This window comes from Sceloporus occidentalis, unplaced genomic scaffold (genome assembly GCF_023333645.1).
Source record: "Sceloporus occidentalis isolate IW3139 unplaced genomic scaffold, rSceOcc1.0.p SCAF_3, whole genome shotgun sequence".
Taxonomy (NCBI): domain Eukaryota; kingdom Metazoa; phylum Chordata; class Lepidosauria; order Squamata; family Phrynosomatidae; genus Sceloporus; species Sceloporus occidentalis.
In genome coordinates, this window is record NW_028316983.1 from 165,555,263 (window position 1) to 165,572,430 (window position 17,168).

The window sequence follows — 17,168 nt, forward strand, 5'->3', positions numbered from 1 at the left end:
GTATAACATGAATTGCTTGTTATACTTCTCCAACAACCAATTCTCATTAACCCTGGAAATATTCTGAGTTTCTGAATATTTGTGTAATCCCGCATGCTGCAGGTTCACTTTGTGTGTGTCTATTTCAGAAATGTATTATGCATTTTCTCCCTCCTCTTTTCCAGCAGGCTCTTTGTTTAGGGTCTTCTTGAAGTGCTGCTGAATGCAAATAAAACAGAATTTGGAATGAACCCCTGAGGATGTAATGTTTATGAAACAAAGGGATTAGTACATCTGAAAGACTCAATCCTGCTAATAGATAACATTAATTCCAGTTCTTTTTCTACACTGTACCTGATAATTAAAGTTCTTGTGTCTCCGCAGGAATATTCCAACCTCATTTCCCTGCTTGAATATTAAAGGCACAATATGGTTCTACTACCTATACACCTACCCTCCTGCCCAACTACCAATACACCTACATTAAAATTACTTGTTCGTGAGTTTGCAGGCAAATTACAGTATTTGCTATTTCTATAGTAAACCTCGCGTCAGGGCTTTTTTCAGCACTTCACTCTTAGAATAAACAACAGTAATGTCATCCTTAGTATCACAGTCATTTCACCCATGCTGAAATGAAAAGGGCAGCATTCTGGCCTGTGGTTGAATATAATTGGTTTCACATTTCCTTCCCTTGTCATCCAGTCATTGTAGACCAGGACACTTCCCCAGCTCTAAGGTAAACAGAAGGATGATTGCTTAAAAAGTGTTATAGAAATATTTTAATAAATGGAACAAATAAAGGTAGAATCAGATCAACTGAGAGGAAGCTAGATGGTTTTTATTTTAACAAGTGTTGGATGTAATGGACAATAGATTTTTTTTCTACTTAAATTAGGCTGGGGAAATGAACAACACTGGCTGTTGGAGGATGAAGCTATGTGTTCCACACAGCCTGGACTGAACCTTCTGACTTAACCTGTTGCTTCAGGTGAGGTGGAGGATGCTGTGCCTTCGCCAGTGTGGAAGTAAGATTCAGCCTGGTGAGTCCCTACAGGTAAAATGGAGAAGGCCACTTTGAATTTAATTTCAGGGAACAAAATGGCTTGTATCAGCTTCAGCCACCACAAAGTCCAATAGATCTTAGACCCTAAAAAATCACAACAGAAGCTTCATGTAGGCTGGGTAGACTTTAATGGTATTAAGAAAGATAATATATGCATAGAATTCAATATTTTCCCTCATCTGTTACAAAAAAATAAGAAAACAAGACATGGATACATGATCTACAACTGCATTTCAACACTTTCTATTAATTTAAAAAGTAGTTTGAGGAAGAAGAATGAAAAAGTTTCATCTATTCAGTTCAAAATCATTTTGACAATCATAATTATATCTCTATATATACCTTCTCAGTGGCATTTTACTTAACACAGTAAGAAAAAGCACTGTCATACAGAAACAAGCCTATAACTGAAAACTTTTCAGGTTACGTTGGAGCTGCTGCATCCTCTGAAACTTGAGATGGCGACATCCTATATGACTCAAGTGAAGAAACTGTGTCTGTCCTTGTGGTCTTGGTTACAAGCACTGCCTGGCCTGCCTCGGCCTGATGGGAACTGGAGTCCAACACCATCACAAGAGGGCCACAGTTTTTTTAAACACACTACATGGGGGAAAGCAGCATGGGGCTCCTCCTAAATTAGGGCCCGAACAGACAGGCCAAAATAAAGCTGTTTTGGGTCACTTTGGAGGTATGCTGTTTAAATGACACACACATCTTAAGAGGCCAGAAGCTGCGTCAAAGCTGCGCTCCAGTCTTTAGGACTGGAGCGTGACTTTAGCACAACTTCCGGCCTCTTAGGACACATGCAGCATTTAAACAGTATACCTCCAAAGTGACCCAAAGCAACTTTATTTGGGTCTGTCTGTTCAGGCCCTTAAGTGATCTTGGTATATAAATTTGGCAAGTAATGGTGGTGGTTGTGCTAGCATGTACTGTAAAGGTCTATGATGAAACTTACAATAAGACAATTGGGCCCAGGAATAGAAGTAAGCTCAGCCAGATCATATTGTTTGCTGTCTTCCTCCAGAAGAGCAGTAAATTTTACATCCTGCCAGACCTTTCCAACTAGCTCACAGTTTATAATCTCCATTAAAACAACAACTGCTTTCCTAATCACACAAACTGCCTTTAACTTGTGAGAAAGAGAATTACAAACAAGTTACAACACCAATTTTCATATCATAAACACTACTTATTCCTGGAATGTGGAAGTATATTTTTGTATACTAAGACAGAATGTTATTCTGCATTTTAAAATTAGTCCATTTAGTATTTAGCATGTATTCTGTCAATCTGTTGCATACTGCATTCAACCTGGTGCATATTGAGTCTTCTTATTCACATCTCAAGCCTCTTGGAATGTCCATTAACCCTCGTGTGGTTTTTCATACATCTTCAGTCCAAGTCTCCCAACCATCAGTAAACTTTAAAGAAAAATGTAATCAGTTTGTAGACATGACAGAAAGAAAACAACACCACTTTCCACATAATCTCTCTGTCCCAACATTTTTTTACTATCTAACTGGAACACCAATGGCAAAAAGCAATCATACTAGCCCTGTTCAGGAGTTTGCCTGAACACATGTGTCATAAGTATGTAGTAGGGTAATGTTCCCTGCACACCCCTGTGAATCAGGTCCCTCCAAATCTGTCATTGGTCTTGCTATATTGAGCACAAGTGTGAAGAGATTTCTGCTAACTTTCAAGCAGGTATGAGTAGATTTCTTCCAATCATATGGAATATGCTACTCATTTTTTGACAAACAGAAGTATAACACCCCTTCAGAAGTATAATGCCCCAACATGGTAGGGTCAGGAATTAAGGAGAAAGGCCAAAGATAAAGGAGGATGTAATGGGCAGGGCTACATGCATGGCAATGTTGACTTCCCCACTTGTACTCTTCATGTGATCAGGAGATGTCTAATAGTAATCCATTATGTCAGCAATCTCAACTCTCAGCCTTGCCAAACTGATACCACCTAGTCCCCTAGAAGTCATGTAAAGTATTCATTCATTTGGGTATACTAAACAGAAGTTCATTGGCTGAAGGGACACTTCTGGTTGATTTTTAGAATTCAGATGACAGGAGATAGGGCAGGGAAAGACAATAACTTGGGAGGTAACTAGCACCCACAATTTTCAAAGCTGCACCAGCCCAATCTTATTTAACAAATAGTTTTAAAATGCATAACAAAAATGTTCTCCCAAATGTTATTCATATGAACTGTTAGAATTCATTTCTTGCAAAAAAAAATATATAATACAGTCTATGTATCAGTAAATCCCATAGATATCAGTAAACCCCACTGATTTAATAGGACTTATTCTTAAGCAAGCGTGCAGCCTTAACACTGAAAGAAAGAAAAGCACATAGATGCAGTATAATACCTTGCACCAGCAATCAGTCCTGCAGGCATAATTTTTCCTGAGCTGTAGAATCTTGCACCCATAACACCAGCTAAGGTTCCAGAAGCAACTAATTGGGGAGAAAAAATTAAAACATGGCAGTCTTATCTCATGGGTGTTTCTGTGAGAGGATGCCAAAATGCAGAGAATGATTAAAAAAAACCAGCCATAACAAGTACAATGGTATTCAACATACAAAAGCCGTCCCCAACCTTGCCACCTCTAGCTGTTTTGACCTACAACTCTTATAATCCCCAACCAGAATGTCCATGGTAGCTGGGCATAACGTGAGTTATAGTCCAACATACCTGCAAAATACAAGGTTGTGTAAGGGAGACATACAGAAACCAAAAAGGGAGATATTGGAGGTTAGGAAAATATACCAAAACTAAGATTTTACATCACTTTATAAAATTATCATCTATAATTGGAAATGACTTAAAGGCACACAACAACGAAGTACTTAAAATGGAACTTTAAATCTTCCTCTCTTTCATATGAACACATTTAAAGATGTGTGCAGTGAGAAATCCTACCCATGTTTTCTTTGAAGTCAGTCCCATGGTATCCATTGTGGTTCACTCCCTAGTAATGGTGTTTTGAATTTTCTTAATTTATTATTTGCACACATGGTTTCATCCATAAATAATGCTATGCACATGCATTTTGGTATTCTGTAATCACTTTCTCATAACAAAACAGAAAACATTAAATGACTCAAAATGTACTACAAACCAGGGCCCTCAGAAAAGAAGATATTTAATCTATAGTGTTAAGTGGTTTTGTTGCTGCTAAGCAATATTTTGTGAACAAAAGATGCAAAAGATAGATTCCTTCAAAAGGTTATTGCAAGAATTATTTTCATGTATTTCACATAGATACATTGTAAAGGAATACTCACTCAGAGAAAGCCAAATGTTCTTTGGGTCTTGAGATAGCTGGTAAGCTCCCAGTCCAGCTAAACTCCCAAAAAGAAGTCCAGCAGCTAAAGACGGGACACTACCTGAAATGTATATAAAAAAAGGTTCATTGAAGAGTTGTTACACACTGAATACAAAAACATCAAAAACATTTATTCTATACTGACAAGTAAAGCAAAGAAAAGCTATTAGTGGAAGGACCAGCCTATCGTTTAACAGAGAACGTTAGTAATTTCACACTGCATTTGCACCACAGAAATAATCCAGGTTAACACCACTTTAACTGCCATAGACCAGTGCTATAGAATTCTGTGAATTATAGTTATTATGGCACCAGAGCTCTTTGATAGAGAAGGCTAACTGTCTCACAAAACTACAATTCCCAGAATCCCATAATATTGAACCAGGGCAGTTAAAGTGGCCTCAAACTGGATTATTTCTGCAGTGTGGATGCAGCCTCAGACAGCAGATGGTGAGGGCAGCAGCAAGGTATAACAGGAAAATTCTGTGCCCCAATGCAGTCCTCTTAGGTGCAGTGGCCTGTGCTGCCTCATTTCCAGTACTAGAGAAATAATTTTTGTACAGGACAGGGTGGGAAAATATACCTCATGGGCTGTATCCTAGGGGCCATTCAGACTACCTTTTACCCCAGATCAGGAACTGAATCTTGCACGTGAAGTTCATATTCGCCCCGAATCTCCCACAAGCAAATCCGAGGCTTCCACAACTGTTTCAGGGCAAATGTCCCTTAGTGCAGGTAATTTGGAATCGGGGTAAAAGCCGTATCTTTTGAAAAAAACCCGGGTTCGGTGAATATGAACTTGCCCCTGATCATGATCAGGTCAAGTTCAGGGGAGGGATTTAGGTCAGAGGGAGGGCAGTGGGCGGAACATTCCCTCCCCTTCATCGGGGCGAAGGAGGAGGAGGAGAAGGAAGAAGAAGAAGCTGGAAGAAGGATGCAAAAAAGGAAAATCGGGGTGACAGGATGTAAAGGGCAATCGGGGTGACTGACGGGGGATGCAAAGGGCAGTCAGAGGGAGGGCAGAGGGGGGAACTGCAGAAAGTGACGGAGGAGGAGGAGGAGGATGAAGGAGCCGGGGGGAAGAAGGGGGCCATGGAGGGCAATCTGTAACAGAGCAGGAGGAGGAGAAGGAAGGAGCAGGACGAAGGGCCAATTCAGGGCAGGTCAGAGGGAGGGCACAGGATGAAGCTCGCACCAAGCAGCTTCCTCTCTCTCTTTTTTCTTTTTTTATTATTTTTGACAAACTATGAGCATGTTTTTTTGCAATAGGTAGATAGATATATAGATAGAATGTGGCTGCCTGCCTGTTCACTTTCCCTTTCATTTCCTTGCTTCCAGCAAAGGAAATGCTGCAAAGGACACTTTGCAGGAGGCTTTTTTCCTTTGTGAATGCTACACTGAGAATGTTACGTTTCTGTTTCCAATTTGAATTTGGAAAATTAATACAGAATGCTTCTGCTACTGTCTCTAAGGAATTCAGAGGTAGCTGAGGTGAGGAATTAATTAATTAATTATTACATGTGTATGAGGCATTCTGGGGTGGCAAGGAGAGAGGATGCAGGATGCAGAGATGGAATTAGCTTGCATTTTGAGGTTTTTTGGCAGACTATGCACATGTTTTTTGCTACAGGTAGATATATAGATAGAATGTAATGGAGCAGGAAGAGAAGGAAGGAACAAGACGAAGGGTCAATTCAGGGCAGGTCAGAGGGAGGGCACAGAACGGAATAAGCCTCCCTTTCGCACCAGGTAGCTTTCTCTCTCTTTTTTCTTTTTTTTATTATTTTTGGCAAACTATGCACATGTTTTTTGCTACAGGTAGATAGATATATAGATAGAATGTGTCTGCCTGCCTGTTCACATTACCTTTCATTTCCTTGCTTCCAGCAGCAAGGCACTTTGCAGGAGGCTTTTTTCCTTTGTGAATGCTACAATGCGAATGTTACAAACGTTTCTCTTTCCAATTTGGCAAATTGATACAGAATGCTTTTGCTACTGTCTCTAAGGAATTCAGGGGTAGCCTAGGGAAAGCAAAGAATGCATGGCATCCTTTTCTGGCTTTCCGAGGTAAGGAATTTATTATTATTATTATTATTATTATTATTATTATTATTACTACTACATGTGTATGAGGCACTCTGGGGTGGAAAGGAGGGAGGATGCAAAATGCAGAGATGGCATCAGATTGCATTTTGGGGTTGAACACGGGGCCAAGGGAAGATCCATAACCTGCAGTGACCCAAATACCCACAGCACACACACACACACACACACACAGAGGAGGTTTTTAAATTTGACAAAATATGCACATACTGGTGCCTGTGTTTTTTTAAAAAAAAAGGAGGGGGGAAAGGGGGAAATCACCCATCCGGTGGCCCAATCGCTGTAAGAAACGTCACCCTTGACGACAGCAGAAGAAAATTTGATTGACAGCAAAGGAGCCTTTTTTAAAACTGGTTCGGCAAATGAGAATTCTCCCTGGAGTTGCATGGCATTCGGGTTAAATTACTCTGGGGTAAATAGTGGGCACTTGCTTCCAGAGAGATTCAGGGGGAGGACAGCGCAAATAGCTCAGTATGAATGGGGCCCTAGATCCCATTTTTGTGGCCCTGAAGCCATCCATCAATACCTAATCCCATCCCAAGTCAAAGCTCCTTACAGTTTGTTAAAAATTGTGCCAATTTCAGATAATTTGTGCCTCAATTTATGCAGAAGGTCCTGCAAAGACGTTCCTACCACCGTTTTGAGAGGGACTGCAGAGGAAATTGGAGCTATTTGAGCTTCCTGGGGAGAAGGTACTGCTTGCAGGTGGAAGCTTTGGGGGAAAATTGGCCCCAGCCCCTGGTTTCAATGCAATTACTCAACTTGATATAGGGAATAGGAATGTATAGGGAATGAAAGCTGGAAGCATGTTTTGTATCTGAAGAAGTGCTGTGATTTGGGTAGCTCTGAGTAGTTGTGGTTTTTAAAGATTCCAGCTGGGTGATCTATAGTACTGGTCTTCAAGCAGTAAACTGAGTCCCACTATCAGGACACCACATTGGATTCATTGTTTCTTTAAAGGTCTTGGCAAACAAAAGAAAACAAACTGAAAATGAGAGAGAAAGAGCAGAAGAAAATGAGAAAGAAAAGCAGGGAGGAGGGTCAAACGGTGATAAAAAGAAAGTCTCATATTTTAGGAAGGGATTAAAAGTGGGTCTGGGATCTGAAAAACTTGCAGAAGATAGCTTCATAAAGCACAACTAACTTAAATTATTGTATATGAATTTCTGGGACCAGAAAAGAGTTACCTCAGTGTTTAAATTCCCTTTTTGAATCAATGTTCCACAATATTAATATATTACTTGGCATGATGAAAAAGGCTACCGATAAAATTGCTTAATCTCTCAAAGATTTGGATGTTTGGATGTTTTTGTCCAAAAGATGAGCTTGTATGCTTCCTTTCTGTCCCTCATGCGTGTCACATGGCCTCCAGGGTTTGGTCTAACTATAACATAACGCTGCATCCAAATTGTGCATACTATGGCTTATGCAAACCATGGTTGTTCTAAAAACGAGCAGCTCCCTTTTTCTTTTTCTGCAGGCACAAATTTTCTCTGGACAAAATAGACCATTTACAGTACTTTTATTGTCTTTAAAATAAGCCCTTATGGTGCATTACTCTTGCAATGGATGGGAGTTGTACACACAAGTCCTGAGAAGAATATGTCCCTAAGGTTTTCTGTTGCTGTATTTTTTTTCTCTACCACTGTTACTGTTGGTTCTTGAGACCTTGTTCGCTATTCAAGGACAGTGGCTTAGGAGACTGCTTCTAGTCCAATTATTGGTTTATATATAAAGAGAAATGACCTGTCAAAGAAACTGAAATGTCACCACTTTGGGCTACTATTGAGTGGTCCCATTAACTGGGCTTAAGGGAGCACTCAGTACCTCTTGTTAATGCCACTTGTTCCATCTGCAGGTCAAAACTAATTGGGCTTGAAGCATCAAAGGCACTATTAAAGGGTTGGAAGTATTTCCTATCCAGTCATTTTGCCCTCATCTCTACATCTGGGAGCAATGAAAAGAGGTCTGTCATTTTCATAAGTATACTTATCAATGTTCTTGGGAGTCAGTGGTAGACCTACAATCCAAATATTTCTTTAAAGTCCTTCTTCAGTCTCAGGTACACTATAGTAAATTAAAACCAGAGCTTAGAAAAATTATTCTATTGGACTACAACTCCCAGAATCTGCCAGCTAGCATAGACAGTTTCCAAGCTCTGCTTACAATACTTGGCTGACCCAGAAGGTGTCTCCTGTTCCTTTGATTTACTTCTCTTCCGATTGCAGAGGGACTCAGCTGAAGGACACGATAAAACCTACCATTTGGACCCCTCTCCCCACTGCACAATATAGGGATTGTGAAGCACCTCAAGGTCCACCTGTCAAACCATCATCTCATCAAAGTCCTGCAAGAGGATCAGATATGAGCCTCAATGACACGAAAACTCTTATTGCAAATCAATACCACAAACTTTCTATTGAAGCTAATGGGAGTTATACGGACAGCCCAGAGAAGAATGTGTCCCCAAGGTTTTCTGTTGCTGTATTTTGATCTCTACCACTGCTACTGTCGGTTCTTGAGACCTTGTTCAATTATTCATTTGTGGAGAAGGCCATGAGGGGGAGGGGCACACCAATTTCCTCTCAACAAAAACCCACTAATAGTTGCATAGATTCTTTATTTGATTTTCATGAGACTGAAATTGACTTCATCACAGACAGGAAAAAAGACCTGGTATCCTAAAACGTTTGGATACACATACTTTTTCTATCTTCCCCCCTTGTGTGTGTGTGTGTTTTAAGCTGGATCGTTTCAAGGCTTGTAACACCTATTCCCAGTTCAGAAATAAATTTTAAAAAACTCTCATTGTGCATGAGAGTGCAGCCTTACTGTAAATAATGATGATCTAATGATATCTGTACAGGTATATCTCAGTTAACAAAGTAGATGTATTCCTGGATGTCATTTCTTTAATAGAATGTAGAAATAAAATGTAAAGAATGGGGACAGGTTCCTACTCCACAAAAAGAAGAGTAATTGAATATGTATCAGCCAATTTTTTAAATCCAAAACTAACCATATGCACATGTGAAAAGAAGCAACCAGGTCAAGTAAGCCTTGCAGAAGTAAGCAAAAACATTAACTGTCTAGATACCAATGGAAGACTTCTTCCAAAATGGGATGACATTTTCTTTCACCAATCTCCTTTTTTCTTATGATCTCCATTTTAGTGGAGAAACTTAGAGGCATAAGTAAATTTAGGTACAAGAGAGCATATATTTGATAAGAAAGCAAATACTGCATGAGTTTCAGATGATCCCAACCATCTAAATCCAATAACACTGGTGCTGCAGACCAATTCCCCCCCCCCCCCAACCCAAAGATCCTTGGCATCACATGAAAAATAGCCTTGGGGGCTTTCAGCTCTCCTTGCACTAATGGGATGAAACAGAAACTGCAGAGGGGAGATTGTGTTTGACAGACACAGTTTGCTCAGTGGATGTCCTCTATTAAATTTAGGCCACAGAGATAGGTTTTTTGTTTTCAATGAGGCTGTGACTGTACTTCCAATGTGCTAATTTACATGTTAGATGTCAATGAGCTATGTGTCATATCTGTCCTCAGCACATTTCTGGAAAAAAATAAAATGTGTGACTTAACACCTCAACAGACCATGTTTGTAAACTGGAGGAAAATAAGACTGCTTGCAAGTGCACACAGCTCAGGGTGTTGCAATAAGTTGGTCGGTATACCAGAGTAGATAGCTGTTTGGGAGTTTATCTTTCCAAAGCACTACCTCAAATAAGAGGAATATGCATTGCCTGCAAGAGCAGATCAGCGTTCTGTTCCAAAGACAAATAACAGCAGCTCTTTATCTATTGACAGACTGAAAAATGTATCCTTAAACTACTTCTTACTTATTTTAAAAAGTTTATTTCAGGGGATCAATTTAATTGGATAAAATGACAGACCACGACCATACACCAGTACTATACCTGCTTTTGCATAGCCAATTATCCCTCCAGAGGCCACTAATGCAGCATAGCCAAAACCAATCCAGTCCACTCCCATTCTGGAATACAACAAAGAAAAGAAATGCATTTAGAATGCAATCTGATATATTCTTAGCTTGGAGTAAGTCCCACAATGGCATTATGGCTAAACAGAAACACCTAAGTGTGCACTGTACTTCACTTCACTGTAGTTTTGTGGGGCACCAGCACTCTTTGGCAGAAAAGGGCTAAAGGCCTTGTAAAACTACAGATCCCAGGATTCCATAGGATGGAGCATAAAGAGCTTTTTAAGGCTGAAATCTTATGTTTCTTATAATCTTATAAACATATCCTGAAGAAGATATGTAACTTTAGAGAGTAGCAAAAGGGGTGATTTGATGATGTGTTGGTAGGCTTGAAAATTGCCTTATTATTTCAGTACATCTTTAAAAAAAGGTTTGGCTGTTTCAGCTACATATGGACCATGGAATACAGATAATGCTTCCTGGTGGCACATGATGTGGGTATGGCCAATGGACTGAGCCAGCATGGCATAATGGTTTGAATGTTGGACTATGACCCTTGAGTCCAGGGTATGAATCCCTGCTTGGCCATGAAAACCTACTGGGTGACCATGGGCAAGTCACATACTCTCAGCCTCAGAAAACCCCAATGGAAATGACTTGAAGGCACACAACAACAACAACAACAATAACAACAACAACGGGCAGTGACCAGTCCTTTCAGGCTGGATGTATCACACATCAAGGAAGAATATGCACGATTGTAGAACGGAATACTTTTTAAAAAAGGGTTTTAATAGTGCATTGTATTACTTTTAACTGTATTGTTAGATGATGATGATGATGATGATAATGATGATGATGGAGACATTGAAATAGTTCATGATCTTCACCTTGGCTCCATCGTTAATCAGAATGGACAACATAGTCAAGAAATCAGAAGATGACGAAGGAATAGAAAGGGTAGCTATGAAACCAGGCAAGATCGGGAACTATGAAGATACAGTATATAACTGAATACTAAAGTTAGGATTATCCGTGCCATCTTATTTCCCATTTCTATGCACGGTTGTGGAAGGCAGACAATGAAGAATGCTGAGAGGAAGAAAATAAACTCATTTGGAATGTGGTGCTGGAGAAGAGTTTTGTGTTGATGATAGGGTGATTTGGGGTGCACCTATACTGTAGAAATAATGCAGTTTGACATCACTTTTAAGTGCTGTAGCTCCCTCCTATGGAATCCTGGGACTTGTAGTTTTACACGGTCTTTAGTCTTCTCTGCCAATGAGTGCTGGTGCCTCTTAAAGCTGATTCTGTAGGATGGAGCCATGCCAGTTAAAGGGGTATCAAACCGCATTATTTCTTCAGTGTATTTTTATTTATTTATTTCACTTTATTTCGATGCAACCTTAAAGGGACCCAAGGTGGCTCACAAATAGCCATTTAAAAACTTTACAATAAAAAATTAAAAGTCAATTAAAATCAACTAGATTTAAAAAAACAGTATAAAATTTATAAACAGTGCAGGTTGTTGTTGTTATTATTATTATTAAACTTTATTAATAAAGCACTGTAGGTTTACAGAGCGTTGTACATAAAATAGAATAGAATAAAATAAAACAGGTGCATCCTTGGAAGTCTCTCATTCATAGGGTCGCCCTAAGTCGAAGTCAATCTGACTGCAATAAACAACCACCCTGCATGCACTATATGGGAGAAACCACCACTGATCTTTGCATAAACCAGCAGCCACCATCAAAAAGCTGGAACAAGGTGTTGCAAAATATTTAGATTCAAACACTGTTATTTTCCTAACAGAGCAATTCCATGATCCAGCCACGCTTGACAAGTGATAAAAATTCTGGATCTCCAGACTTGGACACTTTGATGCAGGATGATCTCAGTTCAAAGGACAAAACCCCTCTTGTTGAGTCCAGCACCATCATCAGAATTGCCTGCCTAGACCTAACTGCCTTTGCATGTCGCACTGCATTGCCTATCACTCCCGCTTTGGATGTCTTTTGGTGAAAATCCTGTTTTCAATCGTTCTATTCAATCTACTTTGGTTTTAAAGTACCCCTCTGGGGGTTCATCTACACCACTGGTTCCCAAACTTTGGTCCTTCAAATGTTTTGGACTTCAGCTCCCAGACTTCCTGACTGTTGGCCAAGTTGGCTAAGGCTTCTGGGAGTTGAAGTCCAAAATACTTGGAGCACCAAAGTTTGAGAATCACTGATCTACACTGTAGAAATAATGCAGTTTGACACCACTTTAACTGCCATGGCTCCATCCTGCAGAATCCTGGGATATGTAGTTTGGTGAGGAGTTATGCTACAGCATTTAACATGCTGTCAAACTGCATTATCTCTACACTACACTATTACTATCTTTTTACATTGGCCAGCCTGCATGGCATAGTGGTTTGAGTATTGGGACTCCAACTCTGGCCACGAAACCCACTGGGTGCAGGCTGACCGGGGGCCCTCCTTTTCCAGGGCAGGTCCTCCATTTGCATCTTCTGTCCAGGAGGGATTTTGAGCATGACTAAGAAGCATGAAGACACTGACATGAGTGTTCCCAGCTTTTATTTTGTATTGCCCTACATTTTTCTTGAGGTCCTACATTTTGCAACGCCTTGCCGTCCTTTACGGTTATAATATCTGGTCACCTTGTCCTTTTCTAGGGCAGGTCCTCCATTTCCACCTTGTGTCCAGGAGGGATTCCAGAATGTCCTCCATTCCGAGCATGACCAAGCAGCCTGAATTTATACCGATAGGAGTGTTTTGAGATTGTATTTGGTCATGTCCTCCATTTTTCTTGGAGGCCCTCCATTTTGAGGTACCTTGCCCTCCTTTGCAGTTATATGTGGTCACCCTCTCCTTTTCCAGGACGCATCCTCCATTTCAACCTTCTGTCCAGGATAAATATAATAATAATAATATAAAATAATATAATATAAATATAATAAACATATCATGCAGTCCCAGTGACCTTGGGCAAGTCACACTCTCTCAACCTCAAGGGATGGCAATGGGAAAACCCACTCTGAAGAAACCCATGATAGGGTTGCCTTAGGAAATAAATAATAATAATAATAGGAAAGGACTTGAAGGCACACAACAACAACGACAAACAACAAACAACAGCAGCAACAAAGATGCAGCTTGGGATCCAAAAATGCTGCTGTTTTAATCTAGTACAATATATAGAGAGAGAGAGGGAGGGAGGGAGGGAGAGGATTGGGGCTAGAGGAGCATAGGAAGGAACGGCCGCGCGAGCCCCCATGTAACGGCGTTACTCACCTCGTTACTCTGCAGCAATGGAACGTATGCGAGGGAAGGAGGGCAACGCCGTTACACACACACACACCCAGCTTCCAAAGCTCCAGCCATGTGACAGGGGCCTAATAAAGAGCAAAGCCGGCCTCTCCTCGGGTTCCAGAGGCCCAGCAGCAGAGGCCTACCCAAAGGCTCCCGCCCTTTTTGGCTGCAGTTGCAATAACTCTCTCTAACGACAAGGAGCAGCAGCAAAGGCCCAAAACACACGGCAGAAATAACCCAGCCTGAGGCCGCTTTAACTGCCCTGGTTCAATGCTAGGGAATCCTGGGAATTGTAGTTTATTGGGGATGTACTAAAATGACAGTACTTGCCCATAGGGAAACATTACATGGCTGTCATAAACGCAGAATCTCTAAGCCCATATTACACTTAGCAACTGAGACAGCGCCACAAATATCAGTGTCACTCTATTAATTAGAACCCATTGTTTTCTACAAATCACAAGTTTCCTTTATGTTGTTCAGTCCTGGTATCAATGGCTGCTTCTACACTGCAGAAATAATCCAGTTTGATGCCACTTTAACCGCCCTGGCTCAGTGATATGGAATCCTGGGAATAGTAGTTTTGTGAGACATTGAGCCTTCCCTGTCAGAGTGCTGGGGCCACTACAAACTACCATTCCCAGAATTCCATAGCATAGAGCCATAGCAATTAAAGCAGTGTCAAACTGGATTATTTCTGCAGTGCAGATGCAGCCAAAGTTAACTGCCATAGATGCTTGTAAACAGCCTGAATGGGAGGGAAATTAAAACTGAGGGGTGAAACAGATGGGCAAAATAATGTAGTTTCCAGCTGCTTTGAAGGTGAGGCATTGAGACAACCGACTGAAGCTGCACTCTGGAGCTAAAAGAAGCTGGGATAGTCCAATGCAAGCCAGAAAATGTGCATCTTAGCAACTGCATATAAACAACCTGCGGCAAAGAAATGAAAGTAAGACAACTCCAATGGATATAATGACGATATACACAAGCCAGACAGTCCAAAAAGGGGGCAGGGGTGAAAGGGGCATGTATAGGGGGGCCTCCATGATTGTGCTTTGCCAGTGTTATCACTTGCACATTGATGCACCAATGCCTTGTACAGGTGAAGCACTGCACATGTGACACTGCGGCCAATCGACGAAGTCAGAGTGGCTGTCCAATGAGATGGCATCTGGGTGGACGTGGGGGGTACTTGAAGGTCACAGGTGGTGTGTTTGTGTGACAATGTGCATGTATGGTGGGGAGGTATTAAAAATATACCCAGTGGTGCGGCTTGATGATGCACTGTGCAGTCAGTCTGTGCGTATTCGGGCCGCCTTGGGAGTGGGCCATGCAGGCAGCAGAGTTTCGACTTGCTTTTGGAAAAAGCAGGATTGAGCCGCTTTTTCCTGCCCATCTGCTCTGGCCCTAAGTCACACAAAAACATTCTAGTCCTATAAAAAGAAAATGCTGTGCAGCCAGTTCTCTTGTCGTACAGAACGCAGTACATTCGAAACAATTACAGAATGCAGGAGCTTCTGAAACAATTGTTCTGAAACAATTAGCATTTAGCTTGTCTCACTTTACTAGCTGAGTTTCCAAAGATGTGATGGTTAACCAGCAATCTTCCATTAAGAGTTCAGATTTTGGTCTCTCTTTTTCTCCTCGAAAGCAACTTCAAAAAATAGCAAATCAAAAACGTTTACAATAAAAAATAAATAATTAAAAATCCCCATATTAGAACTATAAAATCATTTAAAAGCAGTACAAAATTTAAAAACAAATAAGGCACACATCTAAGTAAGAAATTTCCCTGCTCAACCATTAATAGCCTGCTTAAAAATGTCTTTGCCTGTCAGGAAGATTAATTGGTTGATAATGAAATCTCATTTGTGACTATTTTTTTCTGCAGATATTTTACAATTACCAATCTTTGCTATCATTAATCATATAGTACATTATTAATTTTATATCATTAATAGTTGTTGTTGGCTAAATACCCTGAAGACACCAGATCCTGTCTGATCTTGAAAGCGTCAGCCCTGGTTAAGTACTTCAATGGGAGACCGCCAATGAATAGCAGGTGCTGAAGGCTAAATTTCAGTGGAAGGAAATGGCCTATGAAAACTCTATAAAATAAATGAGGTTGCCATAGATTGACAGGTAACTTGAAGGTGAAAACATAGATGCAATAGTTGCATTGTTAAAAGGGCCAATATTAAAAATAATTTTTCATATTTATATTACTGAGGTATGATGGGAGTCACAGCATGCGCTGAAAGATTTAGTGCAGGAACTTGCAACTTCTGCCCCTGCAAACATTTTGGAGTGTTACTACCAAAATAGTTTTTAAATTGCTTTTTACTATTTTTAATTGTTATGTTTGAAATTGTTTTAATACCTGTTAATAGTGATCATTTATACATCTTAAATGATATTGTACTCATTTTAATTTGTAAACCACCTTAAGTTCAATTTTTTTTTTGCAAAAGGGCAGGGTATAAGTACTTAATAACAATAGCCCTGGTCAGCAATCGAAACACTAAAGGATGATATGATGTTCCCTATTTCTTTTGTTGCAGGAACCACAGTGATTGTAACTGGCTATAATTAATACTGCCAGCTCTGCTTTGTTTTCTAATAATAATAATAATAATAATAATAATAATAATAATAATAATAGCTTATTGCCACAGACTACCTGAGAGTATTTTAATGTGTTTTTAAAATATTTTAATTGGTATTTATTTGTTCCTCAACTTGGGAGCCCTTGTGGAACGGGAGGTGATACAGAAATATTTTTATATAAATAGAGTAAATAACATCTCATCCATTTGATTGTGTATCCTAATTTAGGAAACAGGTCTACTTGTACATTTTTTGAATAAAGAATGGCTCTTTCTTGAAGCAAACAAGCTGGCACAGTAACAGATGTGTTCTATGTATGCACTGAAAAATATATGAAATCTTTCCCAACAGATCAGAATTGTTTCAAAGAGCAATAAATAGCGCTAAGAAAAACAAAATGCACTTTCAGAATGTTATTAATCACTCTGAAAATGACAATGTACTAAGTAATTTTATGTATCTGAATAATCACTCTTCCAAAGGCACAACAAATGTTGTGCGTATGAAAATAAAGTTTAAAATAACTTATATATCCATGAGCTGCAGAAATTGTTGACGGCTTCCAAACAGATTTAAATCCTACTAAAATGGGAACTTTCAGATAACTGTGTAATAAATATTTTGTAAGGTAATTCCATTTCCCCCACTGCCCACTTTTAAAAACACAAAATCTGGGAATGCTTACAGTTTCAATAGTGTCTACTTTATAGAAATATTACTAAAATGAGCTGTTATAAATGGAATGCCATTACATTGCATTTAACTGGGGGAAATGCCTTAGGAATA

At 39.9% G+C, this 17,168-nt stretch overlaps 2 protein-coding genes across 3 annotated transcripts; one reads left to right on the forward strand and one right to left on the reverse strand.

The window, feature by feature from the left end:
• Positions 1-1,156: 1,156 nt before the first annotated feature.
• On the reverse strand, positions 1,157-13,978 carry LOC149317056 (transmembrane protein 14C-like). The gene is made up of 5 exons (XM_089516768.1): positions 13,758-13,978; positions 10,436-10,512; positions 4,354-4,455; positions 3,435-3,522; positions 1,157-2,469 (listed from the first exon to the last, which is right to left on the reverse strand). The coding sequence occupies exons 2-5, from the start codon at positions 10,509-10,511 to the stop codon at positions 2,412-2,414; spliced, it is 324 nt and encodes a 107-aa protein (XP_089372894.1). The 5' UTR covers position 10,512; positions 13,758-13,978; the 3' UTR covers positions 1,157-2,411.
• On the forward strand, positions 5,294-10,099 carry LOC149317057 (uncharacterized). 2 transcript variants are annotated; one of them, XM_089516767.1, is made up of 4 exons: positions 5,294-5,375; positions 6,377-6,461; positions 8,356-8,463; positions 8,726-10,099. In XM_089516767.1, exons 2-4 carry the CDS (start codon positions 6,436-6,438, stop codon positions 8,988-8,990), a joined length of 399 nt encoding a protein of 132 aa, XP_089372893.1. In that variant the 5' UTR covers positions 5,294-5,375; positions 6,377-6,435; the 3' UTR covers positions 8,991-10,099. The 2 variants fall into 2 exon arrangements, 1 of the variants encoding a protein (XP_089372893.1); XR_016280566.1 differs by lacking the exons at positions 5,294-5,375; positions 8,356-8,463 and having other exon boundaries at positions 5,499-6,461.
• Positions 13,979-17,168: the final 3,190 nt, after the last annotated feature.

Coding starts and splice junctions, on each gene's coding strand:
- LOC149317056 (XM_089516768.1), bottom strand. CDS start 10,511: ATGGGAGTGGACTGGATTGGTTTTGGCTATGCTGCATTAGTGGCCTCT. Junction 4,456..10,435: donor AATTGGCTATGCAAAAGCAG/GTATAGTACTGG, acceptor TATACATTTCAG/GTAGTGTCCCGTCTTTAGCT. Junction 2,470..3,434: donor GGACTGATTGCTGGTGCAAG/GTATTATACTGC, acceptor TTTTCTTTAAAG/TTTACTGATGGTTGGGAGAC.
- LOC149317057 (XM_089516767.1), top strand. CDS start 6,436: ATGGCATCCTTTTCTGGCTTTCCGAG. Junction 6,462..8,355: donor TCCTTTTCTGGCTTTCCGAG/GTAAGGAATTTA, acceptor TTCCATCTGCAG/GTCAAAACTAATTGGGCTTG. Junction 8,464..8,725: donor TCTGGGAGCAATGAAAAGAG/GTCTGTCATTTT, acceptor TTCCGATTGCAG/AGGGACTCAGCTGAAGGACA.